Source organism: Botryllus schlosseri, chromosome 16 (assembly GCF_051294905.1).
Source record: "Botryllus schlosseri isolate E-star chromosome 16, Bs_hap1, whole genome shotgun sequence".
NCBI classification, from domain to species: domain Eukaryota; kingdom Metazoa; phylum Chordata; class Ascidiacea; order Stolidobranchia; family Styelidae; genus Botryllus; species Botryllus schlosseri.
This window is the reverse complement of record NC_137251.1, coordinates 12983805-13011746: the sequence shown is the minus strand read 5'-3', so window position 1 is coordinate 13011746 and position 27942 is coordinate 12983805. Positions and strand designations below refer to the sequence as shown.

Below are 27942 nucleotides of genomic sequence, written 5' to 3'. Positions count from 1 at the left end.
GAGCACCAATGGTAGTTGAGTGAATAACCAAGATGGACAAATATATCCGTTTGTTTGTCTGAATTTTACATTGGATCTCCAAGCCTTCTGTCGTCCATGCCACCGATTGATTTTATTGACCTCACGATGCAATAACGAAGTCCTGGAGGGTATGATGATATTGTCTATGGGTCATACCGATGTGTGCATAAACACCCAACATTGATACACTGATACATTGTATGTAATGTCATAAACCACATTTACGTGAATACTTGGCAGGGTTGAACCATCGTAAAATATATATTCGATATGTATTGTCATTTTTCACGAAAAAAAAATCAAGGGTTGTGAATCTACATGTTTAATTACATTTGGTCGTTGGTTCTGCTTTATCGCTTTGCATTGAATATCCGGATCTGGTTATGAACTGACCTGTATTGGGTTTGTAATTCCATACTGAATGGGGCGATATGTATTGACCAAACCGATTACCACTACATATCGCTGTACGTATAATCTGTATAGGGTGAGCAAGGAAATTAATCACAAGTAACCTGGAATCGTTAGCACGATGGGTAGTATGCGTTCCTACATTTTCCGAAGATTGTTATCCGTGTATCAACCAGTTAACAAAGGCGGGGGATTACAACTTTAGACGGATTGGTTCTGGAAAATCTAAAGCACGAACCCGGACATCGCAGTCATATCGAAATAGCGCATTGGTATTGTGTGTGTGTGTGTGTGTGTGTGTGTGGCTAACCGTCGATTTTGATGGGATGCACCAGAACAAGTGAGTATGCGATTACACAAATGTATCGGAGTCGTTGTTGGTGTATATTTTGTCACTGTCCGTTGTAGCAATATACAAAAATATCAAATTGACCGGTGTGGTTGTCAGTTTTCAAAACGAAAATGATATTGTTACCCAGGGAGAAGATAGATTTCCAAGTGAAAACGGTATTGGTACTCAGGTAAATGACAGTTTCCAGACGAAAAGGGTTTGTTACCCAGGAGAAAATGATTAGTTACTCTAGGTAAAAGTATTTTTCCAAGTAAAAATGTATTGTTACACTGGGTAAACGCCGAATCTCCAAAGGAAAATGATATTTTTACTCGGGTAAACGACGGATCACCAAGTGAAAATGGTTTGTTGCTCAGGGAAAAAGGTTTGTTACCCGGGAAAAAATATATTTCCAAGTGAAAAAGGTTTGTTACCCAGAGAAAAAATATATTTCCAAGTGAAAAAGGTTTGTTAACCAGAGAAAAAATATATTTCCAAGTGAAAAAGGTTTGTTACCCAGAGAAAAAATATATTTCCAAGTGAAAAAGGTTTGTTAACCAGAGAAAAAATATATTTCCAAGTGAAAAATGTTTGTTAACCAGAGAAAAAATATATTTCCAAATGAAAAAGGTTTCTTAACCAGAGAAAAAATATATTTCCAAGTGAAAAAGGATTGTTACCCAGAGAAAAAATATATTTCCAAGTGAAAAAGGTTTGTTAACCAGAGAAAAAATATATTTCCAAGTGAAAAAGGATTGTTACCCAGAGAAAAAATAGATTACCAAAGGAAAAGGGGTTTGTTACATTGGGTAAACGATAAATCTCCAAAGGATAATGGTATTTCTACTCGGGTAACGACTGACCTCCAGGTGAAAATGGTAATTTTACTTGGGTAGGTATCGTATGTTTAGTGTTGTTGGTATTGTTAAACGTTGTCGCCGGTAGCGTTTGGTATACTATTACGAGTGTGAAAAGGATTTACACGGCCTGTGCAGAGTATCGCGATAGTAAACATATTTTTGGTGCGACGAAACAAGATCGTTGTTTAAATTTTAATGCATTTCGATTACCGAGTTGTTGTACAATAGAGATGACTCTACATTAGACCGTGCTGTATACTTCGATTAAAACCACAAGACCACATGTAAATCTATTCGCACAACTCGATGATGTTGATATAGTGTTACTAAAATTAATTATTACCTATTTACACAACATAAAAATAACAATTCATGTCGTAGCAGGTTTCTTGAACTCGTGCTTGATGAAACGAATGATGACAAGTAGGCTTTGAGTGAAAAATAATTATTTAGAGTAGTGACATTTTGTGACCAACGAATGTAAATCGATCATGATATTACAATATATGCTTTCGTCAACATACCGACTTGGTGTAGAAACACTTTCACGTTTTTGAATAACTGGATTCTCGAGACTTGCTACTTGTACGATGTATCGTTGGTGGGCAAACTATAACGACCAATTTGTATGATAGTATGTTTTAGTTGTATTGTTGTGATGACTCAGCGCTTTTCGTTAGCAAAGTAGGTCGATTTGTGTGTAAGATGTAAGCGCCGTAACTAGAAAACATATGTACTCTGTTGTTGGAGTAGCTGATTTATTGTTATGACATGGACATATCCTGAAGCCTTGGTTTGTTGTCTTACGAAAGATGAGGCGACCTCGGTGTCGTAAATTGTGTTAACTAAGCTCGTATGGATACCACAATTGTGTTGGACTTACACACGGTATTCGCATACTGTACACATACAAACTTTTGTGTAAACAACTCTGGTGTTTCTGTTAATACTAGTTCTGTGTTGAACTACTTGATTATTACGATACATGAACAACCATTCAGACAATAAAGTTCTTGAGGTATCGAAACAGTTTGAAAGCACCGCCAATCATTGTACAGGTTTGTAGCATGAGCGAATATTTTCGTGTAACATGAATATATTTCATATGTCTTCGGTAAGAAATGGGTTATGTGGGATAATAATTAGTATCGTAAAACTTGTTGTGTTTGATTGCATAGTTTTTTAACATTGTTTGTTGTTGAAAGACGGGTGAGTTTACATTTAAATATAGTAAGCAGAGCAACTCAAGTAATAAATTTTACTCGTTTGAAAATCGACAACGGAAAAAATACCGACGAATGGAGTAACAGTAATAATATGTGTGGTATATTATTTTTAGTGATATGCAACCAATCTTCTAATTTATCATGTCATAGTCGGTTGTTATGAATTCAAAACAAAAGTACTTCGATTATCAGGACAAAGGGAATTGAGATCAACGCAGTATTTCGAAGTGGTATGTTCAGCAATCACTAAATGGCAAAAATATCAAACTGTGCATACAACTCGGTTAGTTAAACGATACATTTACAAGTTTACCGAAATCTTGATTTATTAATGACAGCTTGATGATGTAAAGCTCAACCACTCCGTTGTGTTTATTACAAAGTATTTGACACAGACAAAATATTGAACGAAGGCCCACCACTTGGTTTCATTACAAGGTGAGTGAAAATTGTTTTCTGTTGGTCAGGTATGATTTGCATTTAGTAAAACGATCTACGCCGATTAAGTGACGCTGTTTCATATCCGATGAGTGAGTGAAATTTCCTTATGGTTCGGTTTAGTGAGATAATTGTTAGGGATTCAATCACATACAAGTAAGGTATTTTAGTGGCAGAGTATTGTGATGGTATTTACTTTAGCGAACAACGGGAAAATTTTCAATTGCATTGTCGGTGTATGTGTTAGACAAATAATACTAGTACGCCTAACTATATATGATACATTTGGCAAACATCGTACAAATTGTTTCGTTGTGATGGTAACGACTTTCAGCGGTTTGGTTTCATGTCGGGAATTATTATTTGGGGGGTTCAAAAACAATCAATACTACAAATGAACAACAATGCAAAACACGTGAAGTGAATTACAGTGTAGCAAGTACTTCCTTGATATTACGATTGTTGTGCACCAGACATTTCTAACTGAATTGAATGCATCTAGCAAAAATATTCCAATTTACTTTTGTAATGATCAAAGTATGTGAAATGGTGCGAATGGATTAGGTATTAATCAAGCGGCGGTATGTCAATTCGCCTAGTGTGATATCTTGACACCGGATAATGTGTGAAAGTGTTTCAATTCTCGTCGCAGATTACGATGATAAAGTATTGTACCGGTTATTGTTCAACAAAGGAAATTGTTGTTTCATCTTTAGTCTTGGTTACTGGAGACAATTACATTTGTAAAAATATTTCCTGATATCCACGATACGCAGAGTGATTTTTACAAAGGTGGAGTAATTTCCCTATCAAGAACATTTCAGACAAGTATAGTTTTACAACTTAATATGTTAATACCAATTGCACTGAAAAGTTTGTTGTTGTCATAAAATTTACCACAACCGGGTCTAATTAACACAAATAATTTAATAATGAAGTAATGATCAACAATTACAAAATCTCATTTGTCAAATCCATGTGTCAATCCTTATGTTTACAGCATGATAACTTTCAATGTAATACCACCGTTCGATTGTAAGAAATGAATTCTTAACTACGTTGGTCGGACTTTCAAATCTCGTATACTCAAACATATGTTAATCTCAAGTCACCTACACCGAGTAGTAATTACTTTTGTCTTACAAAATATATCGAGGAATAATTACTTTGTCTTGCAGAATAGTATAACAACCTTTACATTGGGATAAAAATTATCGGTCATATGAATACAACCAGATGAATTAATTCGAGTTTGCTAGTTGTACTGATATAATCAAGTAAGTGAAAACTAGATTTTCAACACTGGCTAATGTTGTGAATAATTCTTTTGAGTATGGTAAGATGTTAAAATGTCTCGTTGGCAAACGGAAAGCCGGATCGCGAATAGAGTTGTAATGTCTCATTACTTGTTTCAAATCAATGTGCGTATAATTTCGAAATGTGACTGGATCAAAGTTGGTAGTCATGTTTGTCAAACATATTTCAATTCACACTATGCCAAGGTTCAAATATTTCATTCTGGATTATCTGAATTTACCTTTAGTACATCCTGCGAATGGATTCCGAAACCGCACTATAACATTCTTAATAATAAGGTCTCAAGGATTTTCAATCAACAATACTGGAATTTTTTGGTAATGTTAGAGTTGGTAAATGATTAGTTGTGTGTTTTTGTTAGGCGTTTGATTTCTCAGTAATAAATACTACGATTGTATGTGTAATATAGGTCACGCGCTGCGTGAGTTGGTAAATGATTAGTTGTGTGTTTTTGTTAAGCGTTTGATTTCTCAGTAATAAATACTACGATTGTATGTGTAATATAGGTCACGCGCTGCGTAATTCTCTTGCAAACAGGCCGCGTTTCCGAATTTCAGAACCGGACGTATTTAGTGTGTCACACAGATCAAAACGCGCTACGGACATCTGTTTTTCAAAATCGCACAGCGCACTGCGCTTTAGTGAATTTCCTGTTTGGCCAATCCAAGTCTATTCACACGGGTCATCAGGATTATACAAAGACTGTTAACTCACTCAATACCACGCACCTAATTCTATAAATTTCGAAGGATTTGCTGATGACTCTCACTTTACCAAACGATATGACATCGAACAGCGTCAACAGTATGCAAGTCGGAGCAACTTCAAATTTTCACGTCGGCGTCAAATTCGTCTCATCACCCAAAAGAGGTGGCGTTAGCCAATATCTCAAAGGTATATTCATCGATGGCAATAACGAAGAGATATCTTTCACGTGTTTCAATCGTGATTTGTTCGGGGTCATTGAGAAAGCATTCACCAAACGAAAAAAACTCATGGTCAAATCCGGTTGGGTTCAAATTGATAAATTTACTGGAAAACCCGCTGTATTACTTGGTCGGGCTTCGTCAGTAACTCTACATGGAAAATCGAGACATACGACTGAAGAATACCCATTATTGACCTGTGAATCGGTATACGGAAATAAAGATGAATACGTCTCGATCGCCGCTACTTGTGTTTCTCGAGAGGAGAAGATGGTCAATTCTGGTGCCGGAAAGGAGTTGAAATTATACAGTTTTACATTGAAGGATGATACTGGCGAGGTGGTTTTGGATCAATGGAACAAAGCCTCGCTCGTACCCGGGAAGAAATATCAACTCACTCGTGTTAAAAACTGTGTCGGCAGCTTGAAAATCGATCAGTTAACTAGACTTGTCGAATTGAAAGAATAGTTTGCATATTTGTATACCACAATACAATATTTCACGTAATATGTATGACCTATGTGTTTCGACAACTGGGTTAGTGCAGTGTTGTTCTACTGACCGAGGTGTGAAAATTGTGCTATCGCGATGAAGTTGTGACTGTGAACAGCAGACTATTCTGTAGGTGCGAAACAGCGAATAAGCCGAAAGTATTATTCAGGTAGCAATCAATAGCGAGAAAAGAGAACACGATCGGTCATTTGATACGACTAAACTACGACATCATATATCATAATTTACGATCAAACTATTTCGCACTGAATGGAATAGTGTAATATTCGATAGTAGCGGTTGGACGAGAAATAATTCAGCGCACAGGTCATTCGAAATATAGGTTGCACTGCTTAATCCTCACAACAACCCACGTTTCCGTTGCGCGGTTATTGTTGGTGACTCGTACATATTCAACACCGCGCGAGAGATGCCTGAAAGTGCGAATCACGACCGCATCCATAAGAACACATGGCACCTCACCACAGAACCCGTAAGAATACACGACAGGCGAATCGCCGCCACCGCCTATAGCAAAAAAGGCGAGTCACGACCACGAGTTTTCACGGCGAATCACGACCGCGGCCTATACCCGAAAAGGCGAATCACGACCGCACCCATAAGAACACATGGCGAATCGCGACCCCGCCATAAGAGATAAGAGGCGAATCGCCACCCCGGGTTTCCAGGCGAATCGCCACCCCGCCATAAGAACCCCTGCCACATCACGAGCGATCTATATAACTACTGTTGTAACCAAAGTCAAGATATCTTTGTGTCCACAGATATGGAAGATGAATATAGCTAACACAATCACGAATCGACGTTTCAGAGTATTTCACGGATGTAATAAACTTGTTAGTGTCACCTATCTAAAAGTACGCATGCGTTCGATTTCCATACCGACTGTTCCGATGTTTAGGATTCACTTACAATAACCACGGGTGAGGATTTAACATCAACGTCGTTACTGATGGTATTCACAACAGAGAATCGAAACATTACACAGTGTGAAAATATATCTTTGATATCAAAGCATTATCCCAAGTATACGATTAATAGTCAACTCCGTTCACACTTTCTATAGAACGTGCTAAATGTAAAATATCACGAGGTTGCACTCTAAGACTTTGATCATTACAAAAGTAAATTGGAATATGTTTGCTGGATGCATTCAATTCAGCTAGAAATGTCTAGTGCACAACAATCGTAATATCAAGGAAGTACTTGCTATCACTAAACGTGTTTTGTATCGTTGTTCATTTGTAGTATTGATTGAAATTGTTTTTGAACACGCAAATAATAATTCCCGACATGAAACCAAGTCGCTGAAAGTCGTTACCATAACAAAGAAACAATTTGTACGATGTTTGGCAAATGTACCCTATAGTTAGGTGTACTAGAATTATTTGTGTAACACATACACCGACAATGCAATCGAAATTTTTTCCGTTGTCATTCGCTAAAGTAAATGTCATCACAATACTCTGTCACTAAAAGACGTTACTCGGACGTGCTTGAATTCTAGGCATAGTTCTGATTTACCCAACACAAGACCCAAGGACAACCCTAGTTTCAGTCGAACACAGATATCCAAAATATCGCACACTTCGCTATTCCTAAAGCGCAAACACCCGATACAAAATATTACTTGTTGTGTTGTTGCGGCATCATCTTCACAATATCACCCTCGATACAAATGATGTTTATGTGTAACATGCTATTGATTTGAATCACACCCACCTGACGGAAGAGGATTTACTCAATCTTTACAAAATGGATATTGACCAACATCACATCACCGGATTGTATCTGTTTTGCTGGATACGAGTTATGTTAGTTTAACAGTAAACAAATTTCACCCTCTTGTATTATGAACTCAATGCGTTAGCAGTCATTCAATATTTTGTTTGTGTCAACTAGTTACTTGGTATGTTACTCCACAACTCTTACAAAAGTACGACGGATATTAACATCACACTAAGTAATTAACTTTACTCCGCTTTCACAACAAAACAGCTAGTAGATATTATCATTCAAAATATTCCTAACCCTTTACACATCAGTAACAAATCATACAACGAATATGTTTTGTGGGTCGAGTTGTTGTTCAGTGTCAAGTCTACCTGTTGAAACGTACATTAAAACAACACAGTCACAATCAAATTAAAACCGCGAATCTATTTTCATTTCCTCGCAAACTGTCACATACAGAAAAATAAATTTAATTTCCCAAAACATACTTGTAACCAATCGCTTTCATTAAACACACAACACTATAATAGTATTTACTTTCTACAACATAGACATTCCGGTGTAGTCAAGAAATCAAAATCATCGACTTCTGTTTACGGTGTTAGTGTGTGCATGTCATACATGTGGGCCCGTATTAAAATGGACACGACACGACTGACTGTAAGGAGATAGAAGTCTATCGCATAGATTTACATGTGGTCTTCGCTACGGTTTCAAAAAACGAATCATCTCTTTTGCATTGATCTAGACCGAGCAAGTTAGTTAATGGCCATGATTGTGTTTGTCATATGTGAATGATAGGAATACTGTCAAATCTACATACAACAATCTTCTGACGATCATAATAGCAATTTTATTTTCCGCCCCTTCATAATTGTAAAACTCGGTAACTACGTTTAACAAGACCAATCACACTACCAGCGTTGAACACAAGATACCTACCCAAGTAAAATTATCATTTTCACCTAGAGGTCCACCATCACCTAACTAAAATACCATTGTCCTTTGGAGATTTATCGTTTACCCAGTGTAACAATCCCCTTTTCACTTGGAAATCTATTTTTGCCCTGGATAACAAACCTCTTTTCACTTGGAAATCTATTTTTGTCCTGGATAACAATCCTTTTTCACTTGGAAATATATTTTTTCTCTTGGTAACAAAACTTTTTCACTTGGAAATCTATTTTTTCTCTTGGTAACAATCCTTTTTCACTTGGAAATATATTTTTTCTCTTGGTAACAAAACTTTTTCACTTGGAAATCTATTTTTTCTCTTGGTAACAAACCTTTTCCACTTGGAAATCTATTTTTTCTCTTGGTAACAAACCTTTTTCACTTGGAAATATATTTTTTCTCTTGGTAACAAACCTTTTTCACTTGGAAATATATTTTTTCTCTGGGTAACAAACCTTTTTCACTTGGAAATATATTTTTTCCCTGAGCAACAAACCATTCTCACTTGGCGGGTCGTCGTTTACCTTAGTAAAAATATCATTTTCCTTTGGAGATCCGGCGTTTACCTAGTGTAACAATACATTTTCTCTTGGTCATCTAGCTTTTCCTAGAGTAACAAAACCATTTTCATTTTGAAATCTGACAAACACACCTGACAATTTGGTATTTGTTGTATTGACGATAGTTTGAAATAGATTACAACGAACAGTGACGGAAATATACACGGAGTTACAGAGTATACCTCCATCAGTCGTATCACATCAATATCATCGGTTAACCACATACAATATACTCTTGTACACAGAAATGTATGTTTCGGAAAATTGGACAATAGGCTTCGATAGTTCTGTGATGTCCGGGTTCGTGCTTTGGATTTTCCAGAGTCAAAATGTCTGAATAAAACACCTCCTCGACGATGGGTGGTATGTGGATAACGGTGTTCGGAAAACGGTTGGATTTATGTTACTCATCGTGATAACTACTCCAGGTCGAGTTTGCCCACCTGCATGTTTACTATATTGTATCTTTATTGGTCAGTGTATGTCTCGACATTCAGTTTGAAATCGGAAACCCTGATAAAGTACGTAACCGGATCCGGATATCAACTCTGAATCGATAAACCAATGAACAATATTCAAAGTAAACATGTTACACCCTGTGTTTCCACGAAAAAAATACCATCCAGACATATGTCGCGCTTGTTTGCCCACACCAGTATACGCGTAAATGGAGGTGTGTGACATTGCATACAATGTGTTGGTATACAAACATCGATCCACAGACATTATCATAGCCGGTAGTTTTGATACAGATCGAATGTCATCACACCCGATAACAATGTCATACCAATAAGCCACATTGCAATGACTCTGAGTCAATCTGAAGCAGGACATACAGACACCGTTCCCTGATTTACTCGATGGCGTTGTAACATTACAAGATAGTCATGACCCTTTTTTTCGGACAGACGTCCCAGATCAATTGGATACATGGGTCAATATCCATCGTGTTGTCGAGACCGAAGTTTTCTGTTGAGACTGCAGCGTTTCACCAATGTGAACTATCGAAGTACGGTGCTCGAAATGATTGTGATCAGTCTTTCAGTCACGATGCAAGGATGTCGCTACTCCCACATAACGACTCCAGATAAATATCGTGAACAGTGATTCTGAAAATCTCGGTCTGATACTGTGATCCAATAAGGTATGTTTCTGTGGAATGAAGACTGCAATCGTACACCACAATAGAACACTACCTCGCGATTTCACACACAATCATAAAACACATCATCGTAAGGGTCCAGTTCGTCCGGCAACATTTCGAAACGGTCATCGCCACAAGAGATCGGTATCATTTTGAAACGACATCGTCACAAGTCTATTGACGTCGATTCTGTTGGTCATGTCAATCCGTTTCACAATCCACCATTTTTCAACTCCCCGCACCATAGTGTTACGACACAGACAAGAAGCGTCGGTGGAAATAATAAAACACGGAAATCACACTTTGGTGTTATTTGACATGGATTTTACACCCGACGAACCTTACATTCGAGCGATGCATTGGAATGGCGCTTGTATTATTGACGTTGAAGGAAAAGAAATGTATCGATTTATCGGTTTCGTACATATCCAACAAAAATCTGGGTATATGATTGTGCATGGTTCGCATATTCGACTGTGAACGCCCAATTGGTATATGTTGTACAGTTCACTTTCACCGTCGTGCGAATAACCCATGTTAGGGTTCCATGTTTGTGTGTCTGTATGTCCTGCTTCAGATTGACTCAGAGTCATTGCAATGTGGCTTATTGGTATGACATTGTTATCGGGTGTGATGACATTCGATCTGTATCAAAACTACCGGCTATGATAATGTCTGTGGATCGATGTTTGTATACCAACACATTGTATGCAATGTCACACACCTCCATTTACGCGTATACTGGTGTGGGCAAACAAGCGCGACATATGTCTGGATGGTATTTTTTTCGTGGAAACACAGGGTGTAACATGTTTACTTTGAATATTGTTCATTGGTTTATCGATTCAGAGTTGATATCCGGATCCGGTTACGTACTTTATCAGGGTTTCCGATTTCAAACTGAATGTCGAGACATACACTGACCAATAAAGATACAATATAGTAAACATGCAGGTGGGCAAACTCGACCTGGAGTAGTTATCACGATGAGTAACATAAATCCAACCGTTTTCCGAACACCGTTATCCACATACCACCCATCGTCGAGGAGGTGTTTTATTCAGACATTTTGACTCTGGAAAATCCAAAGCACGAACCCGGACATCACAGAACTATCGAAGCCTATTGTCCAATTTTCCGAAACATACATTTCTGTGTACAAGAGTATATTGTATGTGGTTAACCGATGATATTGATGTGATACGACTGATGGAGGTATACTCTGTAACTCCGTGTATATTTCCGTCACTGTTCGTTGTAATCTATTTCAAACTATCGTCAATACAACAAATACCAAATTGTCAGGTGTGTTTGTCAGATTTCAAAATGAAAATGGTTTTGTTACTCTAGGAAAAGCTAGATGACCAAGAGAAAATGTATTGTTACACTAGGTAAACGCCGGATCTCCAAAGGAAAATGATATTTTTACTAAGGTAAACGACGACCCGCCAAGTGAGAATGGTTTGTTGCTCAGGGAAAAAATATATTTCCAAGTGAAAAAGGTTTGTTACCCAGAGAAAAAATATATTTCCAAGTGAAAAAGGTTTGTTACCAAGAGAAAAAATATATTTCCAAGTGAAAAAGGTTTGTTACCAAGAGAAAAAATAGATTTCCAAGTGGAAAAGGTTTGTTACCAAGAGAAAAAATAGATTTCCAAGTGAAAAAGTTTTGTTACCAAGAGAAAAAATATATTTCCAAGTGAAAAAGGATTGTTACCAAGAGAAAAAATAGATTTCCAAGTGAAAAAGTTTTGTTACCAAGAGAAAAAATATATTTCCAAGTGAAAAAGGATTGTTATCCAGGACAAAAATAGATTTCCAAGTGAAAAGAGGTTTGTTATCCAGGGCAAAAATAGATTTCCAAGTGAAAAGGGGATTGTTACACTGGGTAAACGATAAATCTCCAAAGGACAATGGTATTTTAGTTAGGTGATGGTGGACCTCTAGGTGAAAATGATAATTTTACTTGGGTAGGTATCTTGTGTTCAACGCTGGTAGTGTGATTGGTCTTGTTAAACGTAGTTACCGAGTTTTACAATTATGAAGGGGCGGAAAATAAAATTGCTATTATGATCGTCAGAAGATTGTTGTATGTAGATTTGACAGTATTCCTATCATTCACATATGACAAACACAATCATGGCCATTAACTAACTTGCTCGGTCTAGATCAATGCAAAAGAGATGATTCGTTTTTTGAAACCGTAGCGAAGACCACATGTAAATCTATGCGATAGACTTCTATCTCCTTACAGTCAGTCGTGTCGTGTCCATTTTAATACGGGCCCACATGTATGACATGCACACACTAACACCGTAAACAGAAGTCGATGATTTTGATTTCTTGACTACACCGGAATGTCTATGTTGTAGAAAGTAAATACTATTATAGTGTTGTGTGTTTAATGAAAGCGATTGGTTACAAGTATGTTTTGGGAAATTAAATTTATTTTTCTGTATGTGACAGTTTGCGAGGAAATGAAAATAGATTCGCGGTTTTAATTTGATTGTGACTGTGTTGTTTTAATGTACGTTTCAACAGGTAGACTTGACACTGAACAACAACTCGACCCACAAAACATATTCGTTGTATGATTTGTTACTGATGTGTAAAGGGTTAGGAATATTTTGAATGATAATATCTACTAGCTGTTTTGTTGTGAAAGCGGAGTAAAGTTAATTACTTAGTGTGATGTTAATATCCGTCGTACTTTTGTAAGAGTTGTGGAGTAACATACCAAGTAACTAGTTGACACAAACAAAATATTGAATGACTGCTAACGCATTGAGTTCATAATACAAGAGGGTGAAATTTGTTTACTGTTAAACTAACATAACTCGTATCCAGCAAAACAGATACAATCCGGTGATGTGATGTTGGTCAATATCCATTTTGTAAAGATTGAGTAAATCCTCTTCCGTCAGGTGGGTGTGATTCAAATCAATAGCATGTTACACATAAACATCATTTGTATCGAGGGTGATATTGTGAAGATGATGCCGCAACAACACAACAAGTAATATTTTGTATCGGGTGTTTGCGCTTTAGGAATAGCGAAGTGTGCGATATTTTGGATATCTGTGTTCGACTGAAACTAGGGTTGTCCTTGGGTCTTGTGTTGGGTAAATCAGAACTATGCCTAGAATTCAAGCACGTCCGAGTAACGTCTTTTAGTGACAGAGTATTGTGATGACATTTACTTTAGCGAATGACAACGGAAAAAATTTCGATTGCATTGTCGGTGTATGTGTTACACAAATAATTCTAGTACACCTAACTATAGGGTACATTTGCCAAACATCGTACAAATTGTTTCTTTGTTATGGTAACGACTTTCAGCGACTTGGTTTCATGTCGGGAATTATTATTTGCGTGTTCAAAAACAATTTCAATCAATACTACAAATGAACAACGATACAAAACACGTTTAGTGATAGCAAGTACTTCCTTGATATTACGATTGTTGTGCACTAGACATTTCTAGCTGAATTGAATGCATCCAGCAAACATATTCCAATTTACTTTTGTAATGATCAAAGTCTTAGAGTGCAACCTCGTGATATTTTACATTTAGCACGTTCTATAGAAAGTGTGAACGGAGTTGACTATTAATCGTATACTTGGGATAATGCTTTGATATCAAAGATATATTTTCACACTGTGTAATGTTTCGATTCTCTGTTGTGAATACCATCAGTAACGACGTTGATGTTAAATCCTCACCCGTGGTTATTGTAAGTGAATCCTAAACATCGGAACAGTCGGTATGGAAATCGAACGCATGCGTACTTTTAGATAGGTGACACTAACAAGTTTATTACATCCGTGAAATACTCTGAAACGTCGATTCGTGATTGTGTTAGCTATATTCATCTTCCATATCTGTGGACACAAAGATATCTTGACTTTGGTTACAACTCACTCGAAACGAATTGTCGCGGGCAATCTAAAAAAGCACAAGTCGAAGACGAATGATTTGATTTCAATGAACTAAAAAAGTCCTTTTGTTTTGATGTTGGGTTTAATACAATTTGTACGACTATAACGAATCCGATTCCAAAAGTGCTATGTTACATTTAACAAAAAGTTTGATGTCTTGTATTCTGATATTGATAGATGCGAAAAGTAATATGACTAGTTTATAAAATCCCGATCATGTTCTTTGTCATGTCTGTGTTCAACAAATATGTGATCAAGTGTTACCATTCGATATTAACTTTCGCAGTCGGTGTAATTTGTTGAAGTAACAATACCGACGAGTTCAATAATATTCTCCATCGATGTATTCGAATAATCTGTCAGCTATAAGTGGATTAAAAACTTGATGTCGTTTTTGTGGTTAACTCAAGTCAGTGGTCGAGTTTGTGTTGATTTCAGGAATGATCATGACGTGTGGGCAGGGTAAATTAGTTTATGTGGTTGTAACTATGACCGTAAAGAGTTGCTGACATTCCAATAAGACGAGTTGGTGGTATATGCCTAAAACCGAACTTGATATGTTTGTTGGTTGTAGTGATTACTTGCGTAGTCTTGTCTACTTTTCGTAAGGATACTTTTTGTTTTGGTTGGGTAAGTTACAAACGGATTGACTTGACAAGGTTTTTTGTATTTTACTCTTTTGTGTATGGGAAGATGTTAAAATGTTGAGACGTAATACTATTTCCGTTCACTCGATTACAACATCAACAAAAAATAACCTGATAGTTTGTTCAAGGTTTCGACAAATAGATTGAAATATTCCGATTTACGATTTAACTCATCGCGTCACAAGTCGATCGCGGTATGCACAAGTGGTTGTCAAGTTAGAAATATTTACAACAGGTGCTATTTCATTGATTGATTCTATTGTGTGTAGTAACACATTAAAATATCGCGATAGTATTTACTGAAACTCTATTTGATAAACGGAAAACTCAGTCGTGAATAGAGTTGTAAGTTTCAAGGGTTGTTTCAAAGTATGATCTTGAAATGTGACTGGATCAAAGTTGGTAGTCATGTTTGTCAAAGTCCAAATATTTCATTTTGGATTATCTGGATTTATCTTTAGTACATCCCGCGAATGGATTCCGATGCGGTACTATAACATTTTTGATAATAATGACTCAAGGATTTTCAATCAACAATACTGGAATTTTTTGGTAATGCTAGAGTTGACGAGTGATAAGATGTGTGTTTTTGTTAAGAGTTTGATTCCAAGTCAATAAAGACAATAACTGTGTAATGCACATACTTGTGATTCTTGATTCTTGTAGAGTTATAGTTGGTATTGATTCTATAAGTGTGAAAACAGTGGCGCGGAATGTGCGAATAATTCGATGTGGCTGAAAGTCGGCGTCAGTAATATTCGGGTTACGTTCGATTCAGCAAAAACGCGTTAAGGGATTTGTCAAAGGATTAGAGTTGTACCGATTTAAAACATTCAGATACGAATCGACTTGATTTGTGTAGTGAGTTACATTTCAAGTTGACAAACTAACACATTGATTGAATATTTTCATGGATCTTATCACGCAACTAAAGTCAGCCACTATTCGCGAGGTGTGAAACATATAGCGATCGCGGTCAAGTGACAAATTGTTGGTTTTCGAATCACCGCCTGCGACGGTTCTGGGACAAACTAATTACCGAAATATTACCTTGTGAGCGGGTATGAGGGATTGCTAGCATTATCCGGTGAGTGGTCGTCGGATTTTAAAATTATATCACACCCTTTTGAATAAGCGTTCACTTCACAGAGGATTAGGGTTAGAGCGGAAATAAGTGACAATTTGTCGCTATTCAAGTTACCGACACTGGCGGTCTGTTATTCGTTACTTGTTAAATCTTACGAGTGAAATCAAGTTCCGTGCCAAACTATCAAAATATTACCTTGTGAGCGATTGGTATGTATGTAACAGCAAGTCACGAATGATGGCTATGTCTGGGACATTATCTTGTGAGTGATCGTAGCATTTTACAAATATTTCACACCTTTTTTGAAGTGTTAGTTTGTGTGCACGGTTATTGTTGGTGTTGAAGTCGCCGTCTACGTCGGCTCTGTGACAAAATAATTACCAAAATATAATTCTGCGAGTGATGCTTACGAATATTTCACCGCGTGAGCGATCGATATGTCTGTAACACCAAGTCGCGAAAGATGGTTATGTCCGAGATATTATCTTGTCAGCGATCGCGGGGTTTTGCAAACTATTTCACACATTTTTGAAGTGTTAGTTTGTGAACGCGGTTATTGTTGATGTTCGAAACGCCGTCTACGCCGGCTCTGCGGTAAACTAATTACCAAAATATTACCTTGGAAGTGATTCCTTGTCAGCGATTGCGGGGTTTTGCAAACTATTTCACACCTTTTTTGCTGAAAGTACGACATACCGCCCGCAGTCTATACCGAAAGTACGAATCACGACCGCATCCATAAGACGCAATAGCCGCATGCGACCCCCGCCGTAAGAAATAAGAGCCGCATGCCAACACGAGTTTCCAATACGACATGCGAGAGATGCCTATACCCGAAAGTACGAATCACGACAGCGTCCATAAGAATCCATTACGAATCACGGGAAAGTACGAATCACGACCACGAGTTTTCATTACGATTCAGGAATAGTGTAATAATCGATAGTAGCGGCTGGACGAGAAATAATTCAGCACGCAGGTCGTTCGAAATATAGGTCGCACTGCTTAATCCTCACAACAAGTCACGTTTCCGTCCGCGCGGTTATTGTTGGTGACTCGTACATATTCAACACCGCGCGAGAGATGCCTGAAAGTACGAATCACGACCGCACCCATAAGAACACATGGCGAGTCATCACAGATCCCGTAAGAATACACGACAGGCGAATCACCGCCACAGCCTATAGCAAAAAAGGCGAGTCACGACCGCGAGTTTTCACGATATACACATTAACAAAGATTCATTCACATGACTATTCACTTGATACATATTCAACACCGGTCGAGAGATGCCTATACTCGAAAGTACGACATGCCACCCCGAGTTTCCATGCGATGTGCGAGAGATGTCTAAAAGTGCGACATGCCACCACGAGTTTTCCATGCGATGTGCGAGAGATGTCTATATCTAAAAGTGCGATATGCCACCACGAGTTTTCCATGCGATGTGTGAGAGATGCCTATACCGGAAAGTGCGACATGCCACCCCACCCATAAGAACCAATGGCGATGTGCGACCGAGAGGGGGGTCTAAAAGCGCGATATGCCACCCCGGGTTTCCAGGCGACATGCCACCCCGCCCATAAGAGCCCCATGCAAAAAAGGGCACACCCAGACCGATCGACTACACTACTTGCGAACTGGCATGTCACCGTTGTTTATAACGACATATATAATTAATTGACGTTTGCACTCCGCAGGAGCACAAAAGAATTTTAGGAGATGAAATTGCCGATAACAACGGAGGAAAAATATTTACGGAGTACATGAGAGCTCTTTTGCCAATGGATTGTGAAAATTCTACGTAAGTTCTGTAAGGGCCACATGACATTTCCGTTATGCAACAGCGTATTTATACATCGTATTGAACGCTGGAGGCGTCATTGCTTCGGGATCCATATAATATGGAACGTTGACCACGGATCTTTTTGACCAATATATGGTACTAAACACTAAACAGCTGTCGCTCTTTCACCAATCGAGAGTTGACAACTGACAACCCCCAAATACGTTTTTTGGGATCAACTCCGCACTATCATATTCTATGGGCATATAAAAAGACAGAGCGTACTACAGTTACAGGGATGAATGCCTTGGCTTGCTGAAGTCTGTGTGCTGGAATTACTCCGACGCGAGCAGCGAGTTTACCTTAGCACTTGGAAGAGCTGGAACCTTCCAAGTACTTGTAGATGAGATCAAGAGCAATGCTGATGATCTTGGTGACAACGTAAGTGCACGGAAGAAAGCATGTTTCTGAAAATAGGGTCATTAGGTTATTTCGCATCAACTCATGTATGCGGAGGTATCACGGAGCCCGCACGAAGCTATAAGAGCGATATATGAAACAAAATATTGAAAACCTCACATAACTAAAACTTTTAAAGCTTTTAAAGTTCAATGTCACGATTCAATTTATAAATTTTGCTGCATGATTTAAAACTGCCCAGTTTATTTGGAAGTGAAACAAATTGCTGTACCCTATACTGTTCCCTATGATGAATATACTCTACATGTTCAGTTATAAATACTCCATTGTGAGAAAAGTGAGCTGCTGCATAATGGTAAATGTCGGTTATAAGAGTGCAACACTAGAGCATGCGACTTTAACGCAAAAACTATCTTTAAATCCTATTGATCTACCTGAACCAAAATTAACCTCGATCCTAATCCTAATAATAATAATCATGATATAACTCTTATCCAGCCCACCCCCTATTTTTAACCGACATGCATAAGTGCCGAATGCTCCTGGTTCTTACGGGTCGGCTGTTTTTATGTGCCTGTGCGTCGCATGTCCACGCACCATATAACATATGCTTGCTGCTGTATGCATTTGAGTATCATCTGTTTTTGCTCTTTACAGTATGAAAGATATGGTATCATTTTGCAAAGTGTTTCCGTTCTTCACAATTGCGCGAAGTCGAGTGATAGTAAAGTATACATGGACGAAGCCAACGTATTGGATGCCTTGGTGCCTCTCTTGAAGGCCGAAATACCCGAGGTAAGAAGACTCAATCGAACTGTAGTTGGAATTATGCAAAGCTACGATTTCCAATCGAGCACTGCAATTTCAGGAATATAATCACAGCTGAATGGTATACGTGATTTGATTGACTGCCATAAATATTTCCACCTCCACGAAATATAGGAAAACGATAGTCTACTTCCAATATTGATGTACTTCTATGAGCCACCTATAGAATTTAGATACTAACAAACAACGGCTGCAGTTTGCCAGCATGGTAATAACAGCTTGTTGCCACTGGGAGTCATGTATATATAGATATATACCCAACGCCTACCGTTGTTGGTATGTCTATTTTATACATTCTATTCTATGCTATATGATCATGTACGGGGTTTGAAAAACACGCCGAAGGTATCGTTATTTTAACTGAATATCCCTTTCTGTTTACAGATAAAAATCATTGCTACCCTTACCCTGGCTTATATAATAGAGGAAAAGGACAATGCGATCATATCGACGGATAATACCGTGATCAAGTTCATTCGCAGGGTAAGGTGTCGAGTCTGATGATGACCATAGCTGCGATTCAATCATTTAACCAAACTAACGTTGCGGTAGTTCGTGGCGTCATAAACATAGCTTTTTAACCTATAGTTCTAATGCGTCAATATACACATCTCGGCATTCCCGTTTTCTATCTATAGTACCTTCGAAAAGCAATCAAAAGCCAAGACCATAAGCATGACGGCTTCAGAGTGGAAGAAATCGTGTCGGGCCTCATGCGCCTCGCCAGTAACGACCAAAACAAAGAGGCAATTGTAAACCAGGGCGTTCTACCGCTGCTACGAGAACTTTTGGACATTGGTGAGTTCTAGATGAGTCGAGGTGAAGACTTTGTCACTCTCTCTGTCGTTCTCTTGCACGAAGGCAACGAGGGCGAAAAGTCAATAGCGGCGAAAACAATTTGGGTATTGTCATTCAGTAAAGAAAATCAAAGGAAAATCAGGGAATGCGAGGGCTTAATGGACGCACTTAGAAAGTTGAGCATGACAAACGGGTAAACGCTATCAATTTCATCAATTACGATAGAAAGAAAAGAAATGGATATTAATAGTGTACATGTATACTTCTCTTCCTCGAATTACTCAACTGGATTTCGTCTACCTGTAGGACGTATATTCAAATCTTTTCACTACTTCCATATCTACTTCAAAGCCAAACGACTTACTCTTATATTTAAGATCTTGTCAAGTACAAAGTTGTATTTTAATAGCTTTCTGACCCTGTAGGATGGTGAAATACTATTATTCCGAAAAATGCACATATTTTCATCGCCATTAGTCATTCTGCGTTACTCTCAAAAGTGAATATTACAATTTGAAGACATGTCACCGGCGATTGACTTGAAAATGTAGGCGACACCCTGCATCAATCTACATCTTCGGGTTATTTACTTGGGTATACTTCCCATACCTTACCTTTCAACTTGTGTTTGAAATCGTTTGAACATGGTTTGAGAATCGCTACCTCTTCTTGTAATTGCTTGGAAATTTACGGCATTACCTATACTTCTACATGGGCACTAGCAACGACCGATTTGACAGCCTTTGGTAAAAATCGTGGTCCGATCACTGGGTTATCGTAGGCCACGCGTGGTCTTCCTGACTCATTTTCTCTTCGCGATGTCTCTAAACTGCGATGTTTTGACAAGAAATTAACAATCAATATTCCTAGACGCCTTCATAGAAGTATTTTCCATGTCCCGACTATAAGCAGTAAGTCCCGACTTTTTGTGATGCAAAAGTGCTCCTCATCGTATAGTCAAAAATATGCTTAGCCTAAGTAACCGCCATATGAAATCCTCGATCCGAGTACGATGCTTGGATTATCTACAGTCAGTGGAAACCATCAGCAATTGGAGCAATTTGGGTTCTCGAAGAGGAGCAAAGATTGAACAAAGCAAATGCGGAAAAGATAATTCAGTCGATGCCATCTTCGCTTCCGACCCGGCTTCCGCCACTGCATCCGGCATCAATACAACGCAAGAAAAAGATTTCAGTCGCTGGAAATATGGTAAGGAACATGGATATAAAATCACAATATATATTTGCCGATCAACTGGGAATGTATATCACGAGTCTCCAAATCACTATGTACCCGTCTATACAATAGTGTGGTAGCAAGGGCTTTGAAAAGAGTAGTAGAACAGCAAATTTGCGATCATTTTGTCACTTCCGATCGTTCGATCTGGGTTTCATGTGTAAGAAAAGCCGCCAGGGACACAGAATATATTACCTTAAGAGCATTTAAATCAGGGGTTCTCAACCTGGGGGGCGCGGAAGGCTCTCAGGGGGGGGGGGGGGGGTGCGAGAAATTTTTGTCAATTTTGTCAATGTCTGTATAAATTGTGACTAAACATGTATTTCACAACCATTTTGAAGAAACGATTATTGAAGATTGAACTTAATTCGTATTCTAGAAAGCTTGCCAAACTCAAACTCCAGCAGTCGCGCTCAACGGAGTAGGCTGACTTCAACTTCATTTGAGCCAATTTCTGATATTCTTTGAAGATTTAGAGAAATTCCTACGTGCAAGTCATTAATTACTCAATAGCTTTGGCAGTAGCCTAAATCTCTGTGTGCTATAGGTGGCTGTTGTTGATAGCTGGCGAACTGTACTGCCTAAGACAGACTAGATGCAATATAGGTTGCCCGGTTTCGCCCTCAATTAGGCTATAAATCAACACAATTTAATTCATTTCCGAAACTGATCAAATTTAGCATGGCAGGACAGAACGACGCCGTGCTCTCTGTAGTCACTACTAGCATCAGGATTAGTCTCAGTGCAACCTACCTTGAAATTAATTGATATCCTTTTCAATGTTATTTGTTATTTTCAAACAAGTTTGGGGAAGTTTGACAGCAATGTAAAAGACTAAACAACTGGAATGCGGATTCAAAATTGGACTAAGATATACCACATGTATACTATTAGATCAGGGGTGGGCAGCCCGTACGGCCGCATGCGGCCGTAGAAGGGAATTTGTGCGGCCGTCGACGCCTAATTCAATTAGTACGTGTTGGCGACCGTAGACATGCAAATTGCAATTATGAATTCACTCCCGAATTTTCGAGAGATTTTATTTAATCTTGAAATTTTTGTTCACGCTCCGCGCAATTCAACAAGACTTCATTTTTTGATTGTAATGCCGTAGCGCCCTTCTTACTTGAAGCAGGAATGAGAATCCTAAAGAAAGAACAATTCATTCGCGGCTCTGAAAAAATTTCGCGCCCGGCGCGACAGTGTGCACTCCCAGCAACAATTCATAACATTGACACTCGCGATTTCGGTGCGTACAATACGCCGTTGTGAAAAGTAGAATAGTCCGGAGTTCACCGGGAATGGATATGGACAGTATACCATAGGTATTTTCCGTCCAGATCGTTCATTGCGGCTATGCCCGGGAATGCGGCCTTAGGCTAGATAAGTAATCGAACTGCGGCCATGATTAGCAAGAAGGTTGCCCACCTCTGTATTAGATGATGTGCTCTTTTTGACATGACGATAAATGTGAGGGGGGTCAGGGGGGCGCGATTTTTTTGACCATCGCCAAGGGGGCGCGTGTCAAAAAAGGTTGAGAACCGCTGATTTAAATTTATATTATCTATTGCGATTTTGCGAATAGTGAAGTTGTTGTATAAATTGGCATTACGAAAAAAATTCCGAAAAAAATCCAAAGGGGTGTTGAAGATTCGGGTTGCCAAAACATTTATTTTCCAAACCATATCAACTTTCAGGCTGGCAGTATTTCTATGGCTCCCGGCTTGTTTCAAAGTAAGATTGAATTTCCGCCAAACGCGCAGCAAGAGGAATATGACTCTGATGGTTTGAAATTCTATTTTGATCAGTAACATACCGAAATGTGATGAGTTGCCTTTAAAAATTGCAGATGATATGCATACTCCCAGGATTCCAATGTCGGACATGAAAGTCATGGGTGGAGACTATGGAAAGAATGAGACAAACGAATACGACTCATCTGGCCAACATATAATGATTAGCTACCAATGGGATTATCAAAAACTCATGATACGGGTAAAATTGATAATATATAACCGATATTGCTAGTAGAACGATAGACTCTCAATGTTCGCAGGTAAAGGATGAGTTTGAAAGTCTCGGATACCGAGTATGGATCGATGTCGAGTCGATGGGGGGATCAACATTACAGGTATGTGCTGATATTATGTTTTGCTTCGTGCCTGTTCCATAACTATACCTTGCGGGAAACGGACTACCTTCTTAAATACTTATGTTCTGACCTCGAGATAGACTTTACTTATTATATTAATAAACAAGGCATACATGAAATATACGGTACGTACAGTTCAGATACGACAACGCAAGAGACAACACCTTAAACAACAGACAAGTGATCACGTAGTCACAGCACTATATAAAATGCGAGTGAGCGTAATCAACGGAAAGCAACTAAGTCGTAATGAAAATAACAGGCAAGAAACAGTACATTCTCCAGCGATACCAGGGTTGTAATAAATTGTCAAGGATAGGGTACGGCGCCACATCGATCTACACCAGTTGTTCCCAACCTGTTTCTTCATTCCCCGTTTCAGATATTTTTCGAGTCTTCATTCCCCACAACCTAAAATTCCTCTATCAAGCCCTTAAAAATGATCCCGCCAATAAAAATTTGATAATACTTCGTTTAGTAAAAACTTTTCATTGGTGCAAGGTAAGACGCAAAGGATGGATATACTGACCACCCGTGAAAAGAAAGTCAATGATTGTAATTTTTCTGAACAAACGTGAATCCGAGGTCGAGATAACTATGGTCGAATTTTCTTTAAAATGTATTCATTACGTTTTATGAAACTCTGAATTCACCAGAGTGATATGACGGATGTCACGGAAAAGCTATTTGCTTATTTGAGTGCACGCAATATCCCTCCGACGTCTGATATTGCCTTTTACTGCAACATAAGATTTCTTCTGTACTGGTATCCCGCAAAACTATGCGAATTGCACGTCATGCTGCTCGTGCTAGTGTGTTTGTAACCCCAATCTGGGTTATCCAGAATTCAAAATACGTTTTTGTGAACAGCTCGCAATAAAATTATCGACGCACACGGCCCAGAGCAGTGAACTGGTAACCATAGTGGTGGTTTTATGCCTCCGTACGTATTTTATACTGTATGTATTGATTTTGCAAGTACGTCTGTTACCCACCAGAAACCCCTGAATTACCCATAAGTTGGGAATTCCTCACCGGCTGTGAACCACTCGTCTACAGCCTTCCGAATACGTGTTGGCTCAGGCTGACCGGCTGCGGGTTTGCTTCATTTCTGTCATCGGCACTGCTGGTAACGTCTTCTTTGTAATGTCTTCTTCTTTGTAATGTCGTCTTCGAGTTGTCCACCCGAACAATATTGGCTCGGGACGGGTTATTGGTATCTGCCGTAAAATATGTATTTGAAGCACGTTTTCACGGCCGAACGTGAACGAAAATTTCCATCTACTCTCCAAGAGATAACTGATACCATACTTTCCTATACTGATATTGTACTGATTGTGAGTACTGGTATTTTCGTTCAGGCTATGGCGGACGCGGTCGAAAAGTCCGCCATCGTGTTACTCTGCATGTCTCGAAAATACAAGGAAAGTCCGAACTGCAGAACGGAGGCGGAATATGCGTATAAACTCGAGAAAACTCTCATCCCATTAAAAGTGGAAAAAAGCTATGAGCCTGATGGCTGGCTCGGTAAGAAGATATCTACTAGCTCAATTGATGAACTGGCTTAGAAATACTGGAATTTAAAATAATCCCCAAGCAGTCATCACGTATTTTGAACAAGAGGCTTCGGGAATCTTCTTATTTTTTAAACGCGGGGTTCTTTACCTTCGAATTGTTTGACGGAAATGACTCTGTGACTAAACAAGTAGGAGTTGATAAAATGATGTGACTGTCAACTTCGTAACATTGTTAATTCCACAATGTTTGAATTGGCGGGTATAGTAAGACATTACCGTCTATTTGGATATATGGGGTACAAATTTATCAGACGTTTGAACATGAACCCTGTGAAAGATTAGACAATAAAGAAAAACTATCGTTCTCGGATAACGTTATAATACTATTGACGTCTAAATATTCAAGCACAATAAACACTCATCCCAATCCGAGAAAGCTCGAGGGTAAGATGGGATGGAATTCGTGGCGCATGCGGTGATTCTATTACCGGTATATGAGAAATAGTCGCTACTATAGCATTAGTCATGATGTTATGGTTTGGAAAAATTGGAAAGTAACACGGAAGTTTCTCTTCAAGTATATTTTCAGGGGCCTTGCAAGGAGCGAAGCTGTATTTCGATTTCAGTGACTTGGCAGAGTTCGAAACGGTCTTCACAAAGCTAACGAAAGAAATTGGAACCAGAGCTAAAATACCACCGGAACCAAAAGTGTGTAACCATCATCACATTCACCAACGTAAAAACGTGAAAATAATACAAATCGAAGGTTACAAAATTAACAAATGTGCAGAATAAAATTCAAAATTGCTAGTCTGATTCCTCCGACTAACAAATCCTGAAACTACGACAATAAAACTCTACGTTCGACACCACGAAACGACTCCGACTCACGACTCAATTTCATTACGGTATAGCAATTCCGGCTCGAATCGAATTGGACCATGCCTGTATCTTTTCATTTGACACAATCTATATATACTTGGATATTTCTCCATAAATTAACTCCTAAACTCTTGCTCACGACTCCTAAAAATCGAATATTGCGGTGAACTAGACTTCGACTAAGACCCCTCACGAAAAGCAGAAATTGGGCTTGACTTAGCTCCAAGTGCCCGTAATAGCATATTTGTTCGGTTTTTCACACATGATGTGACATGATCTACATATAATTACGCAGAGTTATTGCTGTTGTATAGGAGGAGCCTATTATTTCCATCAAGCAGACTGACCTCGCAAATCCTGCCCGTCCTCTCGTAAAGAACTGGACGTCAAAAGAAGTCAAAGATTGGGTCTCGATCAACAACGTTCACATGTGAGATATGAGAACTTCCATCATCATATCCCCATTAGGGCACCAAAATTCGTTACGGTGGTGTCGTCTTCGGACTAAGTAATTGCAAACTGACACGCCATCCTTATATAAATACCAGCGGTGCGAACTTTGGTGTGCTCTCAAAACAACATAGTTTCAGATTTCTACTCACGCACTCATCAGACTCGTGAGTAGAACCATGCATGCAGAATTCATGTCGTAGTTCTAACGCAGCTTTTTAGACATTGATCTGAGTTATGACAGCGGTAAAAAAATATCTCTCTGTGTGAGCAGATGTAACATTGTAACGTGATGGTCAGGCTTTTCCGTTGTGATTGAGCATCGTCCTTATTAAGATGTAAAGAGGGAACGCCAATCGTTGAGCTCAATTTCCAAAGCTCGAACACCAAACTTCTGAAAGTCTGCTTCGCAAAATAGCTGAGCGTCGGATCTATAGAATATAATGCGGATAGATGATACGCGAGATGCTTGCAAATTCACTGTAAGCTCTCACTGTGGCGTGATTGATTTTGCAATGATCACTTTACACCTTGATGTCTCAAGTCAGACTCTTGGGGGCCGTAATTTTGTTTGGATCCCCCTGTATTTGCGACGTTGACGTACTGACTAAGTATATGCACAGGAAAATAGAATAAAAGGAGGGAGAATTCGGTTGTTGATTTGGTTAAAATGCATCCAATAAAGGACTTGGACGAAAACAGTCCCAACGATCTAACCAAAATTATATTTGTTCTCAAAAGGCATGCTGATAGGCACATTTCCTTTTAGTATTCATTGAAATATATCGGCGATGTGAAGTACGGTTGGTTAAATGAGCCCCACTCCAGCTTAGAATCACTCAGGAACCACAAAAAAGATAATCGGCCTAATGTGAAATGACCTTTGGCCAATCACCAGTGATATCGACACACCACCGATAATAATATAAACTAAAAACTATAAACTAAAGAACTACTGCTATACAACAGATACGCATTGTGTCTACTTTGATTGTTTTTGATTTGTGGTATAGGTCTACATTCGGCGATGTTTCAAGTTCGATTTAAACCATTGTTTCGCAGGAAGAATTTGTCTTCGATCGACGGCCAAATCCTCCTGTTTTTGAAGAATCTAAAAGACACCGCGCCAGAGTTTTATTACAGATTTTTGCACGATCGGTTGGGTATGACCGAGCTTCGCAGCTTAATGAATCTCAACAATGCTTTGGAAGCATTAATCGAGTGACTCTGTAAGAGAGGCGGCGAAAATGTCATGCCTTCATTTCTAGTATACGAGCAATGAGCAATTGAACATCTACAATTGAAGATTGGCCGTGGATGAGTTTTTACTAACACATATGGATTATGATTAGTTGTTGGACTGATAGATCTGTACTTTCTGCCTTTCTACATGCTATTTCTACTCTGCTCTTGAAATTATCATATCCATTGCATTGTACATCGTTCTCGAAAATGCGCTGCAATAAAAGTGAAATTTCCTATCGATTACTTGTTCAGTGAATCTTTTATTAGTAGGGCCAGTTTTTACGCTTTCCATTGTAATATTGTGTTGTGTAGGCTACTTGTACTTTCCATTGCACTTGTGTTGTTCTATTCCTTGTGTTTTATGCCATGATAAATGAATGGTCGACTGTTGGTCATTTGTCATCGATTAGCTGCTCAGACGTCAAACAATCACTATCACTGCGAATGCATTTCCGTGAATCTGCGTTTTCTGTTAATTTGGTCTGTATATATAATAAAATTGAGTTGATAGCGAAGGCCCA

General features: G+C 38.7%; 1 protein-coding gene across 2 annotated transcripts in view; it reads left to right on the top strand.

The window, feature by feature from the left end:
* LOC145458664 (uncharacterized) overlaps positions 1-27942 on the top strand; it is a 40393-nt gene extending 12451 nt beyond the window's left edge. The window contains exons 4-17 of one of the 2 annotated variants that reach the window (XM_080337108.1): positions 17808-17911; positions 18184-18334; positions 18971-19108; positions 19526-19624; positions 19780-19939; positions 20003-20132; positions 20971-21148; positions 22873-22960; positions 23025-23170; positions 23232-23306; positions 24689-24854; positions 25434-25552; positions 26041-26156; positions 27239-27942. In XM_080337108.1, coding sequence (XP_080193234.1) covers positions 17808-17911; positions 18184-18334; positions 18971-19108; positions 19526-19624; positions 19780-19939; positions 20003-20132; positions 20971-21148; positions 22873-22960; positions 23025-23170; positions 23232-23306; positions 24689-24854; positions 25434-25552; positions 26041-26156; positions 27239-27401 — 1833 coding nt within the window. In that variant the 3' untranslated portion in view covers positions 27402-27942. The remainder of the gene's footprint in view (positions 1-17807; positions 17912-18183; positions 18335-18970; positions 19109-19525; positions 19625-19779; positions 19940-20002; positions 20133-20970; positions 21149-22872; positions 22961-23024; positions 23171-23231; positions 23307-24688; positions 24855-25433; positions 25553-26040; positions 26157-27238) is intronic. The other variant, XR_013921173.1, reaches the window with a different exon arrangement.